This window comes from Bos mutus, chromosome 7 (assembly GCF_027580195.1).
Source record: "Bos mutus isolate GX-2022 chromosome 7, NWIPB_WYAK_1.1, whole genome shotgun sequence".
Lineage (NCBI taxonomy): Eukaryota > Metazoa > Chordata > Mammalia > Artiodactyla > Bovidae > Bos > Bos mutus.
This window is the reverse complement of record NC_091623.1, coordinates 99622899-99638239: the sequence shown is the minus strand read 5'-3', so window position 1 is coordinate 99638239 and position 15341 is coordinate 99622899. Positions and strand designations below refer to the sequence as shown.

The following is a 15341-nucleotide window of genomic DNA, read 5'->3' as shown; positions in this document are numbered from 1 at the left end:
ATTTTGCCATACGTTGAAATGAATCAGCCACGGGTGTACATGTGTCCCCCTGTCCCGAATAGCTGATCTTCTTATGTGCTTGTAGAAGCCTTAAAGTCTGACTTGAGTCAGTGCTAAATAATCCTATCTTGAATGTTGAAATTGTTATGATTTAGAATGATTTCAATTGACTAAAATGATACCAAATCAATAAAATGAAATTAAACTGAGACAAATGTAATATCCTATATTTTGGCAAAATAAGTGAATGAGTAAATAAATAAATATACATATAAATAAAAATTGCACCAGTGTAGTAAAGAACCACAGGAATTGACAGCTATTTGTATGAAAAAAGATAAAACCTGGCAATTAACTGAACACGTAGCCAATAGAATATTATCATTGTCGGAAATGAACTTAATCACATCCATAGAAGTAAACTAAATTGATGATGAAAAGTTTGTGACATAAATTAGATTCACTATGTAGATTTGGGCTCTTTCCTGGTTCTGTATTCCATAAGAGATAATTTTAATAAGGATTGTGTTTAGAGGACAGTGACCATTATGGGCAATCATCTGGAAACCATAATATATAATGAACTATTAAAGAAAATGGAAATGTGTAGCCTGGAGAAGAGAAAACTTGGAGGATATAATTAGCAGAGAGAAGAATTTTGAGTGGGCCTGGAGGGCATAGTAGTTCCACTGGATAGAAGCTGTAGGAAGGCTCATTTTGGCAGAATATTAATAAGCTATTTCCAATAACTAAAGCTGATCAAAAATACTATGGCCTGGTGAGTCAGTGGAGATTTCTAAGCAGGGGCCAAACAACCACCTGTCTGCATGGCACAGGGGCTTTCCTGCAGTGGGTGGGTTTTTGCACCAGACTCTCTGTCCATTCCAACTCTGAGGTTCTGTGATCTTCTCCCCTCTCTAGGGATGCAGTGGAATGTGGTGGCCAATGGGAGAGTCAGTCCCACCCCCCAGCAAGTTCTCCTTTGGTGGCTGCACAGCCCAGTGACACTTAGGCCCCTGGGGCAGTGACCCTGAAGACAGCCATCCCTCCGAGAGAGGGCCAGGTCCTAAACTGCTGCTTGTGCATGACTGCACCCGGTGTTCTCTTCACCCAGCATTCCGTCTGTTGGTGCAGGCACCCTGTGCTCGTCGAGCTTTTCTTCCAGGATTCCAGCAGGTGGCAGGGGACAGGGTGGTCCCCTTGTTCACTGGGAGGTTCTTCGCCAGAGATCCCCCTGGAAGGGATCTTTTTATCTCCTAGCACTCCCTCTTTCTGGCCTCATAGTCTCTGTTGTCCCCAGTTTATACCCTTACTATGCCTGGTTTGTCTTGCTCATGTTCCAAACAGGATCGCTCATTGTGTCCTATCTCAATCATAGACGTTTCCAAATATTCCTTCTTTGCTGTGCCTGCTCACATCACTGCCAAAATATATCCTCCCTGCGCCTGCCTTGGTCAGAGTTCTGTTCCAAAAGCACGCATCTCTTGCTTGTTCGTGTCTGTCACAGCCATGTTCAGACTGCTCACTGGCTCATCTCTGTCCTGCTCTGTGCCAGACACTAATACACTTTCCACCCAGAGTCTGGGTCCAACTGTGCGTCCTCCCGTGTCCATCACAGACTTCTACTTGCTCTTCCTTATGTCCTTGTCAGTCCTTCTCTTCAGGACATGCTCCATTTATTCACCATGGAAGAAACAGGGCAACGATCTTTCAGAGGAAAACCATGTCTGCAGCAACCTCGGAGGGAAGCAGAAGACAGACAGCTCCCAACCAGTGCCATGACCTCAAGCCCTCCTGCTCTGAGATGCTCACTTTCCTAGAACAAATAATTTCCTCGAGAGCCTTGGGCAGGACCAGCGGCATCATCGTGTTTATTGAAAGATTTTGGAATCTTTCCCATGAGGTTGTGGCAAAGTCCATGGTACCAATTTATAACCCTTGAATCTGACCTTGCTGCTCCCAAAGGAGAGAACTGTTGGAGGCTCACGCTGCCAAGACTTGTCACTCACTGCAGTTTCCCCAGGTGGAGGAGCAGGACCAAGCAGTGCTCAGGGTGGAAAAATAGCACTTCACTCAAAGCCAGAGGACCTGGATTCCAGCCCTGGCTCCACTTCTAACATGATGTGAGATCGTGACCCATGCCCTTCCTTCCCTGTACCTTACTTTCTTCATCTATCAACTGAAGTTTGGACCAGGGGATCTCTAAGATTCCTTTCTGTTTCTATGACAACAGGATGCTGCTATAGCCATCAGCTACCTCGAAAAGGTGTGACCTGCCTGCCTTTTGACTTTGTTTCAAAGGAACTAGCCACTTCATAGCCACTTCATCTGGGCCTTCTAGACTTTTGACTTTGCCAGCTTTGCCCTTCAGATAAACCTGGATGTCTTTCATTCAAAACCAAGTTCACAGCTCTTGCACATGTCCCAGAGTGAAGGTCCCAGGGAAGTAAACACTGCCACATCCCAGAGCCCTGTGAGGTTTCCACTTTGGTCTTGGCTGTGGTTTGATAGCATCTCAGGACTTCATCATACTGTCCTTGTTCCTGCTGTTTAAGAAGTCAGATGTCATTTCCACTGATGTTTACTTTATTTCTGGAATTGCACCAGCCTGGAAGAGACTTTGGAATGAGAAAGAAAAGATTGCCGTCAGACAATCCAAATGCCAAAAAAAAAAAAAGAAAAAGAAAAGAAAAATTCTGAGTCCTGCTAAGGCTTACAATTTTTTTGTGGAGAAAATCACTTGTTAGGGAACGGGAAAAGACTCTAATGAGAAATGTGACTTGGAACTCCCAAATGTTGTTGAGAAAGATGCACCATGCTGAAATGCTCCTGGTGTAGCCTGGGGTTGTCACTGATCAACGGGAGCAGATTCGTCTGGGGACCTATTCTCATCATATATGAAGAAAGTTTATCTAAGTCCTGTCTTGTACATTGACTCTGGATGGACCAACTGCCTGTGCTTTTTTGAGTCACTGTCCCTGTGCCATTAACAAGATTGGAGCTTAGGAGACAACCACCTTTATGAGGATGATCCTCCTCTAATACAAAGGAGAGATCAGCAAAGTTTTGAACTGCAAGGCCCTGATCCTGGCAGTGAGACTCACACTATATCTGTTGGGCTGCTGCCCACATTGTCCACAGCTTCCATGAATGTGCAGTAAGGATGAGGGAGAAGAGAAGCTTCAAGGGCCCTGAATCAATTGCTGTGACTTACTGTGTGACTGTGAACTAGTAACTGGACCTCTCCGGCCTCAGAAAGAATCTCTCCTGCCTACTTCATGAAGCTGTTGTGGAGATAAATTAGATAATTTTTGTGAAGATGTTCTGTAAATCATAAAATGCCATTTTGTTTACTATGACTTTGAATTACTTTGAGTGCTCCTGGGTAGTCAAAGGCTAAGAATTTCTTCACTAAAAAGTGGACCAGTTTAGAGAGTGAGCTTCCTATACTGAAAAACAATACCAAGGGATCATCTTTTGGGGAGTCCATTCTCCCAAATTTACCCCCTCTGCATTTGATTATTCTAAGCTACCCAAAACACACCAACACTGCAAATTTGTACATCACAAACACTCTCATTTGAAGGGATTTTGTTGTTCTCAAAGTAAAGAGGTAGGTAGAGAGAGATGAGGACTACAGTCTACATTTTGTGATAATGAGCCTAATTTTTCATGTAACCTCAAAGTCACATGGAATAAATTCAAATACCTTTTTGCCATGAAAACATTTATTTAGACAAAGACTTGGGTCATCGAAATTGTCCCCACCTTGTTAATTCTCTCTCTCTCTCTCTCTCTATATATATATATGAAAAGAACCCTCCAACATGAATTAGATCATGAATGATAAGCTAATAGTTATATAGAGTCTATTGAGATACTGAAGCAAATAATTTGAGATTTTAAAAAATCTGATAGTTTATGTAAATTATTGTTAATTGTCACTTAGTGTTGTCTAGATAGCACCTTCATTTTGTTTACATTTTTAATAAAGCAGAATTACAAGTGGGGCCACTCATGAATTTTCTAGCAAACTAAATCCCCTTGTGTAATGAACATATAAAGTACATGTGTGCCCATTATACACAACATGGGATTTAAATATATATCTTCAAAGGCTTGCAAGTTTTAATGATGGTTATATTTTGGTTTTATGAAATTGTTAGTTATACATATGATTTATTTGAAGCTAAAGTTTTGAAGTACTAGGACCCCTGATTCTAATTTGTTTCTATACCCTTGGCTTTATGATGCAATCCACTTTTTGACACAGGTCCCAAGAATGTGTTCTAGGAAAAACAGGAGCCTTGTTTTCTTTATTGATAAATTCTATTTATTGATAAACATTAATAAAATACATATGTTTATATTTGTGCATTCTTTACATGTTATAGAAATTATATATGGAGGGAAATCTAATGTCTTAAAACTATTAGGAGAATTTTGACTATACAATAAAATGCCAAAGTCAATCCTGTGCCTCAGTTCTCTGCAGCTTCTCTGTTATCTCATAGCCCAACTCACCCCTCAGAAGCTTTGGGTGTTTGATGCTGGAGAATTTTCTGTCTCCAGCATCAGGCTCTCTTCAAGGTAAAGACAGAAGCTCAGGACTCCTAAATAATGTGATTTTGCCTGTCTTCCTGTTACCTTTGTCAGCCTCAAGTACTAGACATCTCTCTCTTACATGGGTCATCCCAGGAAGGGCATAGGGAAGGCTTCAGCCCAGCCACTCTCAGGGCATACGACATAGGCGTCATTCAAGTCAGCATGGCGCTTGTACTATATACTCACTGGTCTTGAATTGAGGTTGCTAATCATGTGCCTCCTCTTTTTGTGTCATAAACAACTCAGGATTCTGGAGTTCCTGGAATTTGAGGCCCAGAATACATGTCAGTGAAATTCAAGTCCCAGGTCTTCTGAGAATGGGGTGATGGAAAGACCCCCATCAGCAGGCGGGGGCAGTGTGCTCACCCAGTTCTTCTGTTTAATCCTTGGGCCACCATCATCTCACATATGACATGCAGCGGGTGGGCAAGAATTAGGTTTTCAAATCAAAGCTCTTTCTTCATACACAAGATTTACCTGGAACTCCATTGCAGTAGGTTCAAGTAGGATGGAGAACAGGTATATCTGGGTTCCCTCATCTCTACTCATTATGATCCATCGCTGGAAGGAGATTTCTTGACATCTAAAAACCTTAAGCAGCTGGAAAAGTCACTCTCCACTGAAAGTCTGTGATGGTGCGTGGCTTTTCCTTCCTTCTTTATTTTTCTAAAGCATTTGTAAGATTCCTGCAAGCCATTTTTCCTGATGATTTTCCTCAGAATCACACTTGTCCACTTATTTACAGAACCTCTTCCTCCATAAAGAAAAAGCCTCATCTCCTGAAACATCCATCTAGAATGACCACCTGAGCCTTCACCTCCTGTGAAGCATCTGCTGTGTCAAGGCAGAGAACTAGACCTCAAAACCTGGGCTGACCTAACCTTGGACAAATCTACCCTCTTTTGGTTTCCTTTCATCTTGTCTTTCTTCACTTTGGAGCAGCCATTCTCTGGACCCATGCACGGGGGTGGGAACTAACATTGATTTAATAGTCGCCGTGTTCTGGGTAGTTTCTGTGTGTTACATAGTTTCTGTCAATAGTCAGAGAAACATATTTTAAACATCTACTATCCGGTCCCATCACCTCATGGGAAATAGATGGGGAAACAGTGGAAACAGTGTCAGACTTTATTTTTCTGGGCTCCAAAATCACTACAGATGGTGACTGCAGCCATGAAATTAAAAGACGCTTACTCCTTGGAAGGAAAGTTATGACCAACCTAGATAGCATATTCAAAAGCAGAGAGATTACTTTGCCAACAAAGGTTCGTCTAGTCAAGGCTATGGTTTTTCCTGTGGTCATGTATGGATGTGAGAGTTGGACTATGAAGAAGGCTGAGCGCCGAAGAATTGATGCTTTTGAACTGTGGTGTTGGAGAAGACTCTTGAGAGTCCCTTGGACTGCAAGGAGATCCAACCAGTCCATTCTGAAGGAGATCAGCCCTGGGATTTCTTTGGAAGGAATGATGCTAAAGCTGAAACTCCAGTACTTTGGCCACCTCATGCGAAGAGTTGACTCATTGGGAAAGACTCTGATGCTGGGAGGGATTGGGGGCAGGAGGAGAAGGGGACGACAGAGGATGAGATGGCTGGATGGCATCACTGACTCGATGGACGTGAGTCTGAGTGAACTCCGGGAGTTGGTGATGGACAGGGAGGCCTGGTGTGCTGCGATTCATGGGGTCACAAAGAGTCGGACACGACTGAGTGACTGATCTGATCTGATCTAATGTGGTGAGCTACAGTCCATGGGGTCGTAAAGAGTCAGACACGACTGAGCGATTTTTCTTCACTTCACTTCATGTGCTAGGGCCTGTTGTCAAAGATCCATTAAAAAATAATACTGATGAGATTCCCTCATTGGGAGCCAGGAAATAAGAAAGGAGTCATATAAAACATGAATGAGACAAGTTTATATACACACAAGTGCTATGAAGAGCAAAAAAAAAAAAAAAAATGAGATGAAGCAGGGGTGTGGACATTGTGTGAGGTATTCAGAAAACATCAAGAGATCAGCCCCCTATGACCTGGGAAAAGAATATTGAAGAGGAAGGAGTCTGCGTGTGTTAATCTGGGGGAATATTATGTCAGGCAAAGGAAACTGCAACGGCAAAGAATCTGAAGCAATAATGAGCCTGGTAAGTGTACATGGCACTGAGTAAATGTGGGGAAAGTGGTTGGAGATGGGATCACAGAAGTAAGTAAAAACTGACAATAACAAGGACATTTTAGTTACCATTCATCAGTTAGTTACTATGGGCCAGGCTTTATGGGAAGTATTTTAACTGAAACTCTACCAGGTAGGTATCATTTTTCCATCACATAGAAGTTAACCTGGAATTTCCCCAAGAACAAAGAGATTATTTGGATCCAGAAATGGGGAAATGGAACCCTGACCCTGCCAAGTGTAGCCTTTCTCCCCAGTGTCACTAGCTGAGGGGACTTGATCCACCTGATACCTGTTCTCTTTAGCAACAAGAACCATCCTTAACACAGATAATCCTCTTCTTGTCTTTTTCCTCTTGTCTCCCTTATTTCTCCATGAAGTGTTGCTTACATTTGTAACGATCCTTCATTTATTTTACATATGCTAATTCCAGTGAAAGTGAAAGTGTGAGTCACGCAGTCCTGTCTGACTCTTTGTAACCCCATGGACTGTAGCCTGCCAGGCTCCTCTAGCTATGGGATTCTCTAGGCAAGAATCTCTTCTCTAGGGAATCTTCCTGACCCATGGATTGAACCTGGGTCTCCCGCATTGCAGGAAGATTCTTTACTATCTGAGCCACCAGGGAAGCCGTGCTAATCCCAAATAGCACATAACTGGAAGTTCAGTTCAGTTCAGTTGCTCAGTTGTGTCTGACTCTTTGCAACCCCATGAACCGCAGCACACCAGGCCTCCCTGTCCATCACCAACTACCAGAGTTTACTCAAACTCACGTCCATCGAGTCGGTGATTCCTTCCAACCATCTCATCCTCTGTCGTCCCCTTCTCCTTTTAGCATCAGAGTCTTTTCCATGAGTCAACTCTTCGCATGAGGCGGCCAAAGGATTGGAGTTTCAGCTTCAGCATCAGTCCTTCCAATGAACACTCAGGACTGATCTCCTTTAGGATGGACTGGTTGGATCTCCTTGCAGTCCAAGGGTCTCTCAAGAGTCTTCTCCAGCACGACAGTTCAACAGCATCAATTCTTCGGCACTCAGCTTTCTTCACAGTCCAACTCTCACATTCATACATGACCACTGGAAAAACCATAGCCTTGACTAGACAGACCTTTATTGGCAAAGTAATATCTCTGCTTTTGAATATGCTGTCTAGGTTGGTCATAACTTTCCTTCCAAGGAATAAGCATCTTTTAATTTCATGGCTCCAGTTACCATCTGCAGTGATTTTGGAACCCAAAAAAGTAAAGTCTGACACTGTTTCGACTGTTTCCCCATCTATTTGCCATGAAGTGATGGGACCAGATGCCATGATCTTAGTTTTCCGAATGTTGAGCTTTAGGCCAACTTTTCACTTTCCTCTTTCACTTTCATTAAGAGGCTTTTTAGTTCTTCTTCACTTTCTGCCATAAGAGTGGTGTCATCTGCATATCTGAAGTTATTGATATTTCTCCTGGCAATCTTGATCCCAGATTGTGCTTCTTCCAGCCCAGCGTTTCTCATGATGTACTCTGCATAGAAGTTAAATAAGCAGGGTGACAGTATACAACCTTGACATACTCCTTTTCCTATTTGGAACCAGTCTGTTGTTCCATGTCCAGTTCTAACTGTTGCTTCCTAACCTGCATACAGGTTTCTCAAGAGGCAGGTCAGGTGTTCTGGTATTCCCATCTCTTGAAGAATTTTCCACAGTTTATTGTGATCCACACAGTCAAAGGCTTTGGCATAGTCAATAAAGCAGAAATAGATGTTTTTCTGGAACTCTCTTGCTTTTTCCATGATCCAGCGGGTGTTGGCAATTTGATCTCTGGTTCCTCTGCCTTTCTAAAACCAGCTTGAACATCTGGAAGTTCACGGTTCATGTATTGCTGAAGCCTGGCTTGGAGAATTTTGAGCATTACTTTACTAGCGTGTGAGATGAGTGCAACTGTGCAGTAGTTTGAGCATTCTTTGGCATTGCCTTTCTTTGGTATTGGAATGAAAACTGACCTTTTCCAGTCCTGTGGCCACTGCTGAGTTTTCCAAATTTGCTGGCATATTGAGTGCAGCACTTTCACAGCATCATCTTTCAGGATTTGAAATAGCTCCAGTGGAGTTCCATCACCTCCACTAGCTTTGTTTGTAGTGATGCTTTCTAAGGCCCATTTGACTTCACATTCCAGAATGTCTGGCTCTAGGTGAGTGATCACACCATTGTGATTATCTGGGTCGTGAAGCTCTTTTTTGTACAGTTCTTCTGTGTATTATTGCCACCTCTTCTTAATATCTTCTGCTTCTCTTAGGTCTCTTGGAAGTAAAAAACCCAATTATTATCTAGCCAGGAAGTGATTTCCTATAAAACTATTCATTTCATCAGAAATAAATGGAAATTGAAATTGGTTATGTAATCAGTAAATTTTTTCTCATGCAGTTTTTAAAATCTACATCCTACTTGACATCATCCTTCTACAACTGATGCTGTCACCTTCTGGCCTGGGGAGTTAGGCTATAAACACAATTTTGAGCATGCCATTTCTCAGATCAAAACCTCCAAAGGACTCCTCCAATGGACTGTCCATGGAATTCTCTAGGGCAAAATACTGGAGTGGGTAGCCTTTCCCTTCTCCAGGGGATCTTCCTGACCCAGGGATCGAACCCAGGTCTCCTGCATTGCGGGCGGATTCTTTACCAGCTAAGCCACAAGGGAAGCCCAAAGGACTCCTCATTGTTAACCAAATCTGGGCTGCCCATAATTTTCTACATCTACCAGAGTTTTGCCTCCAGTTATTTCTCTTTATACATAATTATATCCCTACAAAGCAAGCCATCTGCTCTGTGTTTCCCTAACATGCTCTTCACATTTTCATCCTCAGTTTACTGATTCCTCCATTCTTTCCCTTGGGCATACATCTCCTAGCATCTCTTATATGGTCTATCTCAAATACCACCTTCTACTTGAAGTCTCTTCCAGCCTCCAAGACAGTGTGAGGTTTTTTAATCTATTTCAGTCCCTGAAGCACTTTATTTGTTCTCCTAAAACTTTTTCCTGTGCTTTTCAGTGTGGTTTGTATTGTTAGGTGCTCAGTTGTGTCCTACTCTTTCTGAATCCATGGACAGTAACCCACCGGGCTCCTCTGTCCATGGGATTTCCCAGGCAAGAGTACTGGAGTGGGTTGCCATTTCCTTCTCCAGGGGATCTTCCATACCCAGGGATCAAACCTGGGTCTCCCGCATTGCAGGCAGACCCTTTACCATCTGAGCCACCAGGGAAGCCCTCATGGTTCGTTAATGATTCCTGGCCTGGGGAGTTAGGCTATAAACACAATTTTGAGCATGCCATTTCTCAGATCAAAACCTCCAAAGGACTACTCCAATGGACTGTCCATGGAATTCTCTAGGGCAAAATACTGAGCCCTTCCAGAGCTCAGATTTTGTGCTCCTTGAGGACAAGAGCCAATTCTTATCAATCATCATTTTTTTGCCTTTTTCTTGTGCCCAACACAGGTTTTTATGCACTGAAGCTTTTCAATAAATTCATTGAATTTACTTATTTGGAAGAACTTGTTTTTGTTTATAGCATCTGCACTGCACATCCTGCTTAGCTCTTTCAACCCTCAAATCTCACTGCTCCTCTGCTATTTAATTCTCCATCCACTGCAGTAGCTGCAGCTTTCTGATAAGAAGAAAATTTTCCTGTGACCATTTTGAATAAAATCAAGATTTTATCATATTTATTGCAAGTAGCAAAAGATTAGAGTTTTAAAATACCATTATTTCCATGGTTTATGCCAAGCTTTCCCCCCCCTTTTTTGGTTCATGTCTGCCTGTCGAAAAAGAACTTAAGCTTAAATAAAGTTTTGTATTTATAGAACATGGTGGTGAATCAGACTGATGTGTGAGTTACTTGACATTGTATAATCCTAGAGAGTATTGGCTACCGTTTCACCTGTAATGGCGTTATTGACACAGCACAGAGAATGGAGTGAATGTTGGATGGTCCAGGCCAAGGATGTAGGAGTTGCCCAGGCTAGGGTATGATACAGCATGCTCAAGAGATGTCAGGAAATGTGTCCTTTTCCCCCAGCATCCTAACTTACTGTATGACTCTCCACATATCCCTGCCTCTCTCTGCCTTCAGTTTTGCATATACAAATTGAGAAGCATTTCATGGTTAAGAGCTTGGGCTTTGTCATTAGATAGACATGGGTTTAGGTTCAGACTTCTCCAGTTACTGACTGTGCGTCACTTTGACATCACTGTTTCTTCTTAGTGGAGGGATAATCATAGCCCATCCTGTAGAGTGTTGTTGTGAGATTCAGTGGGTTAAAGTTCACAAACAGAGGAGCATAGTCCCTGGCATACACACTCACTGAAGTGTACCTGTTACTATTAGTGCTCTGATTCTATGACATTTGAAATTCTGAAGCTGCGTTTAGAGACATATGGAAAGGAAATTGAGAAACCAGGGATGGGGAAGTGGTGAAAGTGGCAAGCAGTGGTTATTTCTACGCCAGGTGTCTAATCCAGAAAAGGGCAGGCTGTGAACACTATTCAGGGGAAGCTGGAGATGGTAAGATATTTGGTTACAGAATCAGAGAAGATTTATATGATGTGCGTAGGCAAGAAACAGAGTTGAGTTGATTCAGTGTCTTATTATGGAAAGCCTAAAATGTCTCTTCATTTTCTCCAGTTCATGAGTTTCCTAAGCAGTAGCTGCACTTTACCTTTTAAGATGGTAAAGGGACAAAACTTTATTGAGCACCTAAGATATGTCAATACTACTTTGAGGCTTTACATGTATTGTATCATTTAATTCTCAAAAATAGTATTGACTATATTGACTCTTTCTCAAGTTGCCAGCTAAGTTGCCTTGGGCAAGTTAATTAACTTCTCTGAGTCTCAGTTTCTTCATGAGTAAAATAGAAGTGTTAATGCTACCTGACTTATGAGGTTATATAATTTAAATTAAATTTGTATATGATAGCAATTATAATACCACCAGGCAGATAATTGGTATTTTATTATTATTTTCATTGTCATTTTATATAATAATCCATTTTATGGATAAGTGAAATGAGGCTGAGGGTGACTAAGTTTCTGAACCTAGGTTATACAAGTAATAAATGAGCAAAACCAGGATACAAGTGTAGAGGTGTCTATCCTAAGAGTTCAGAGTTCACACTCTGTTTTTTGGCCTGTGTAGAAACAATGTCATCAAACTTTAAAGAGGCACTCCTTCCAAAATTAGAAGACGTTTTATAATATGTCTGGATATCTTGGTAGCCTGGATGGATAGTCTTTTAAATTGGTCTAGAGCCTTCGATAAAAGCTCAGACATTATCCGTGTTTTTAGAATACTTGGTGGAGATCACATAATTCAATTTCAGTTGAATCTTTCTCAGTACTGAATGTCATTGAAGGATTATATTATTTCATTCCAGCATTGGTCCCCTGAATTAGCATGGTAATCATTAGGGTATGGTCTTCTTGTCAACCGGGTCCAAATGGGGGCCCATACGCCATTGCTTGATGATGAAATTCTTGGCCAGAACACAGAACCACCCCCCACCCCATACCCCATATTCATTCTCTGAAGCCTTATAGCAATCTCTCTTTATCATCCTCAGGAACTTGCCATGGAGAAGACTGTGAGTCATCCGTTACTAAGGCTTTGTGAAAGGGAAGTCAAGCCAGGGATTCATAATTTCCAGTGAAAAGCCCTGGATGACTGAGCCAAGGCACCATTTCTAGTGAACCTTTTGTACCAGCTGGCCAGAGAGTGGGCAGTTGGTCAAGGGGATGTGAGTCAATGGAAGGAACCAGGAAAGAGTGGTTTTATCAGGGTTACTCTTATTAGTGCATCTCCTCATCTCAATGCAGAGCCTTCCGGAAACATTGAGTTATAAAAGTAAAATGCCAAAGTCATTCCAGAATTCTGTCTCATCTAATAGAAGCCCTCTCAGTGGGGAGCAGTCTCTGTTTATTTTCTAATTTCCTGGCATTTATTTTCTATTTAAACCTTCCTTTGTAACTGATGGTTTCACTTGTGATAGCCTATATGGAAAAAAAAAAAAAAAAAGCATGAATTCTGATCCCACTGTGAGTCACCAGCTGGGTGACTTCTGGCAAGCCACTTCCCTTCTGGGTCCCAAATTTCTCATGAAACAGATTCCGTAGCCCACCTCACAGATACCAAACTTTATTTATTCACTGGGCAAAGGTTTTTGTGCTGCTGGAGGAGAGAGAAATAAGTCTATTTTTTGGGGGTGGGGGCATGGGCCTTTAATGGCTATAATATTAGTAGTCAGGGAAAGATACAGTTACAAAAACTAGAAAGCCAGGCAAAAAGTGATGTTTGGTGAGGTTAATTAAGACACAATATTCTATCTAAAATATATAGGAATGGACAAGAAATGCAAAGTAGTATTATTATTACTAATCCAGTACTAAGTGCTAGCTAAGTTCTAGCAATGGGGAGAAAAAGAGCTTCAGGCTTGTTATGACACCCTCTGTGGCCCTGATCTCAGGGGCAAAGGTAAAAATGGAAGAGACCCTGCTGCTGCGTTTTGTAGCTGTTTTTACCCTGCTGGTTTCCCTGAGTGTTGGTCACTCACCCAGCATGGATGGTTGATTAATCTTCTGGATGGATTCCAGACCCAGACACCTGTGCTAGAGGGGAACTGGGGAGCTGCTGTAGGACCCTAAGTGGGTATCTTGAGAGTATAACAAAGCATCATACTGTCAGGGACATCTGGAAAACCTAGCACTGATCACTATGCACTGGCAGGTTCTATCTTTCCCTTTTCCTCATCAGGTGGAAACTACACTGCATCAATTTTACTGTAGTTCTAACAGGGTATAATAAAACTCTTTTGAGAGTCTGACAAATTCTATAGCCTTTCCCTTAGAAATCTGGAAAGAATTTTGAATACATTTCCAAGAAGTTCACTTGTTCCTTGAAGTGAGAACCCAAGGTTAAAATAAAAATCGCCGCTTTGTTATAAGACTGTATTGGTGGATACGACAGTATTAACTTGATGAAGTCACAGACTCATCCTTATTGTCCTATTTCTAGCTATTGATGTATGTATCTCAAAGTCATAAATAGAGTCTTCAAGTGCCATTGTTGTCAATAGAACAATTCATTGTGAAGATCATATTTCTTTACATACTATTTTTCTGCCAAATAGTTCTATGGAAATGATCCCATAAATTGTTATAGATTTCCTATGAGCTAGACCAAAGAATATGTCATTGCCTTCATTTACAGACTCAAACACAAGGTCTAGAGAATTGAGCAAATGGTTGAGATCTTGGTTAATTGCTGAATCTAATCAGAAATCTTTCACTCAATAGAGATTTATGGCATGCCTACTCTGTGTCAGGCATTGTACACAGTATTGGGTCTGCTAAACCTCAGACTGTTTTCTTGTCCCCAAGACAAGATACAGGGAATTTGTTCAAATAGGGAAAAGCCTGTTCTTTTTGGAAATTGACTGGGATGAGTATAGTGTCCCTAACTCAGCGATAATATCTTACACTTTAACAGCATATGTGAAAGCAATTGGAGAAGGCAATGGCACCCCACTCCAGTACTCTTGCCTGGAAAATCCCATGGGCGGAGGAGCCTGTTAGGCTGCAGTCCATGGGGTTGCTAAGAGTCGGACATGACTGAGCGACTTCACTTTCACTTTTCACTTTCATGCATTGGAGAAGGAAATGGCAACCCACTCCAGTGTTCTTGCCTGGAGAATCCTAGGGACGGGGAAGCCTGGTAGGCTGCCATCTATGGGGTCGCACAGAGTCGGACACAACTGAAGTGACTTAGCAGTGAAAGCAATAGAGTGTGGGTTAACACACTTTATGAAAGCCAATAAAAATGAATTAGAATCCTGATTTCAATGACTTAAGTACTTGAGTATTTGAGCATTAGTTTCCTTATCTGTAAAATTGAAATTATCTCTAGAGCAAAGGTCATCAAGTTATGGTGGGCCACGTCCAGCCATAGGCCTATTTCTGTGTAACTCTTAAGATAAGAATGATTTTACATTGGTAAAGGGGTGTGAAAACTCAACAATAACAAGAACTAAATAGACTTCCCTCTTAGAAAAAAACAAAAAGGAAGAATATGCAACAGAAATGGCATGTGGTCCCCAAACCTAAAATTCTTACATCAAGCCCTTTATAGAAAAAGTTTGCCAACTCCTGTTGAATCAGAATGCCTATGTTTGGATCCTGTGGCCTCTTTCCACCAGCTTAATCTTGAGCAGATCACCCAACTGACGTATCCAGTTTTTCTCATATGTGTCAGTTTGTTGTGGTTCAGTCGCTCAGCCATGTCCAACTCTTTGCGGCCCCATGGACTGCAGCATGCCAGGCTCCCCTGTCCTTCACCATCTCCCAGAGCTATATCAAACTCGTGTCCATCGAGTTGGTGATGCCATCCAACCATCTCATCCTCTGTCATCCCCTTCTCCTCCTGCCCTCAATCTTTCCCAGCTTCAGGGTCTTTTCTAATGAGTTGGCTCTTTGCATCAGGTGGCCAAAGTATTAGAGTTTCAGCTTTAGCATTAGGCTTTCCAGTGAATATTCAGGAC

The 15341-nt window shown here is 41.9% G+C and overlaps 1 protein-coding gene across 8 annotated transcripts in view; it reads left to right on the top strand.

The window, feature by feature from the left end:
- The window catches only part of HTR4 (5-hydroxytryptamine receptor 4), a 205830-nt gene that overhangs the window by 160757 nt on the left and 29732 nt on the right, over positions 1 to 15341 (top strand). For 5 of the 8 annotated variants that reach the window (XM_070374584.1, XM_070374582.1, XM_070374578.1 and 2 more), the window contains one exon: positions 922 to 4466. The exons of the other annotated variants lie outside the window; for them this stretch is intronic. In XM_070374584.1, the coding sequence (XP_070230685.1) occupies positions 922 to 1012 (91 nt within the window). In that variant the 3' untranslated portion in view covers positions 1013 to 4466. Of the gene's footprint in view, positions 1 to 921; positions 4467 to 15341 lie in introns of those variants that run through there. 8 annotated transcript variants of the gene reach the window in all.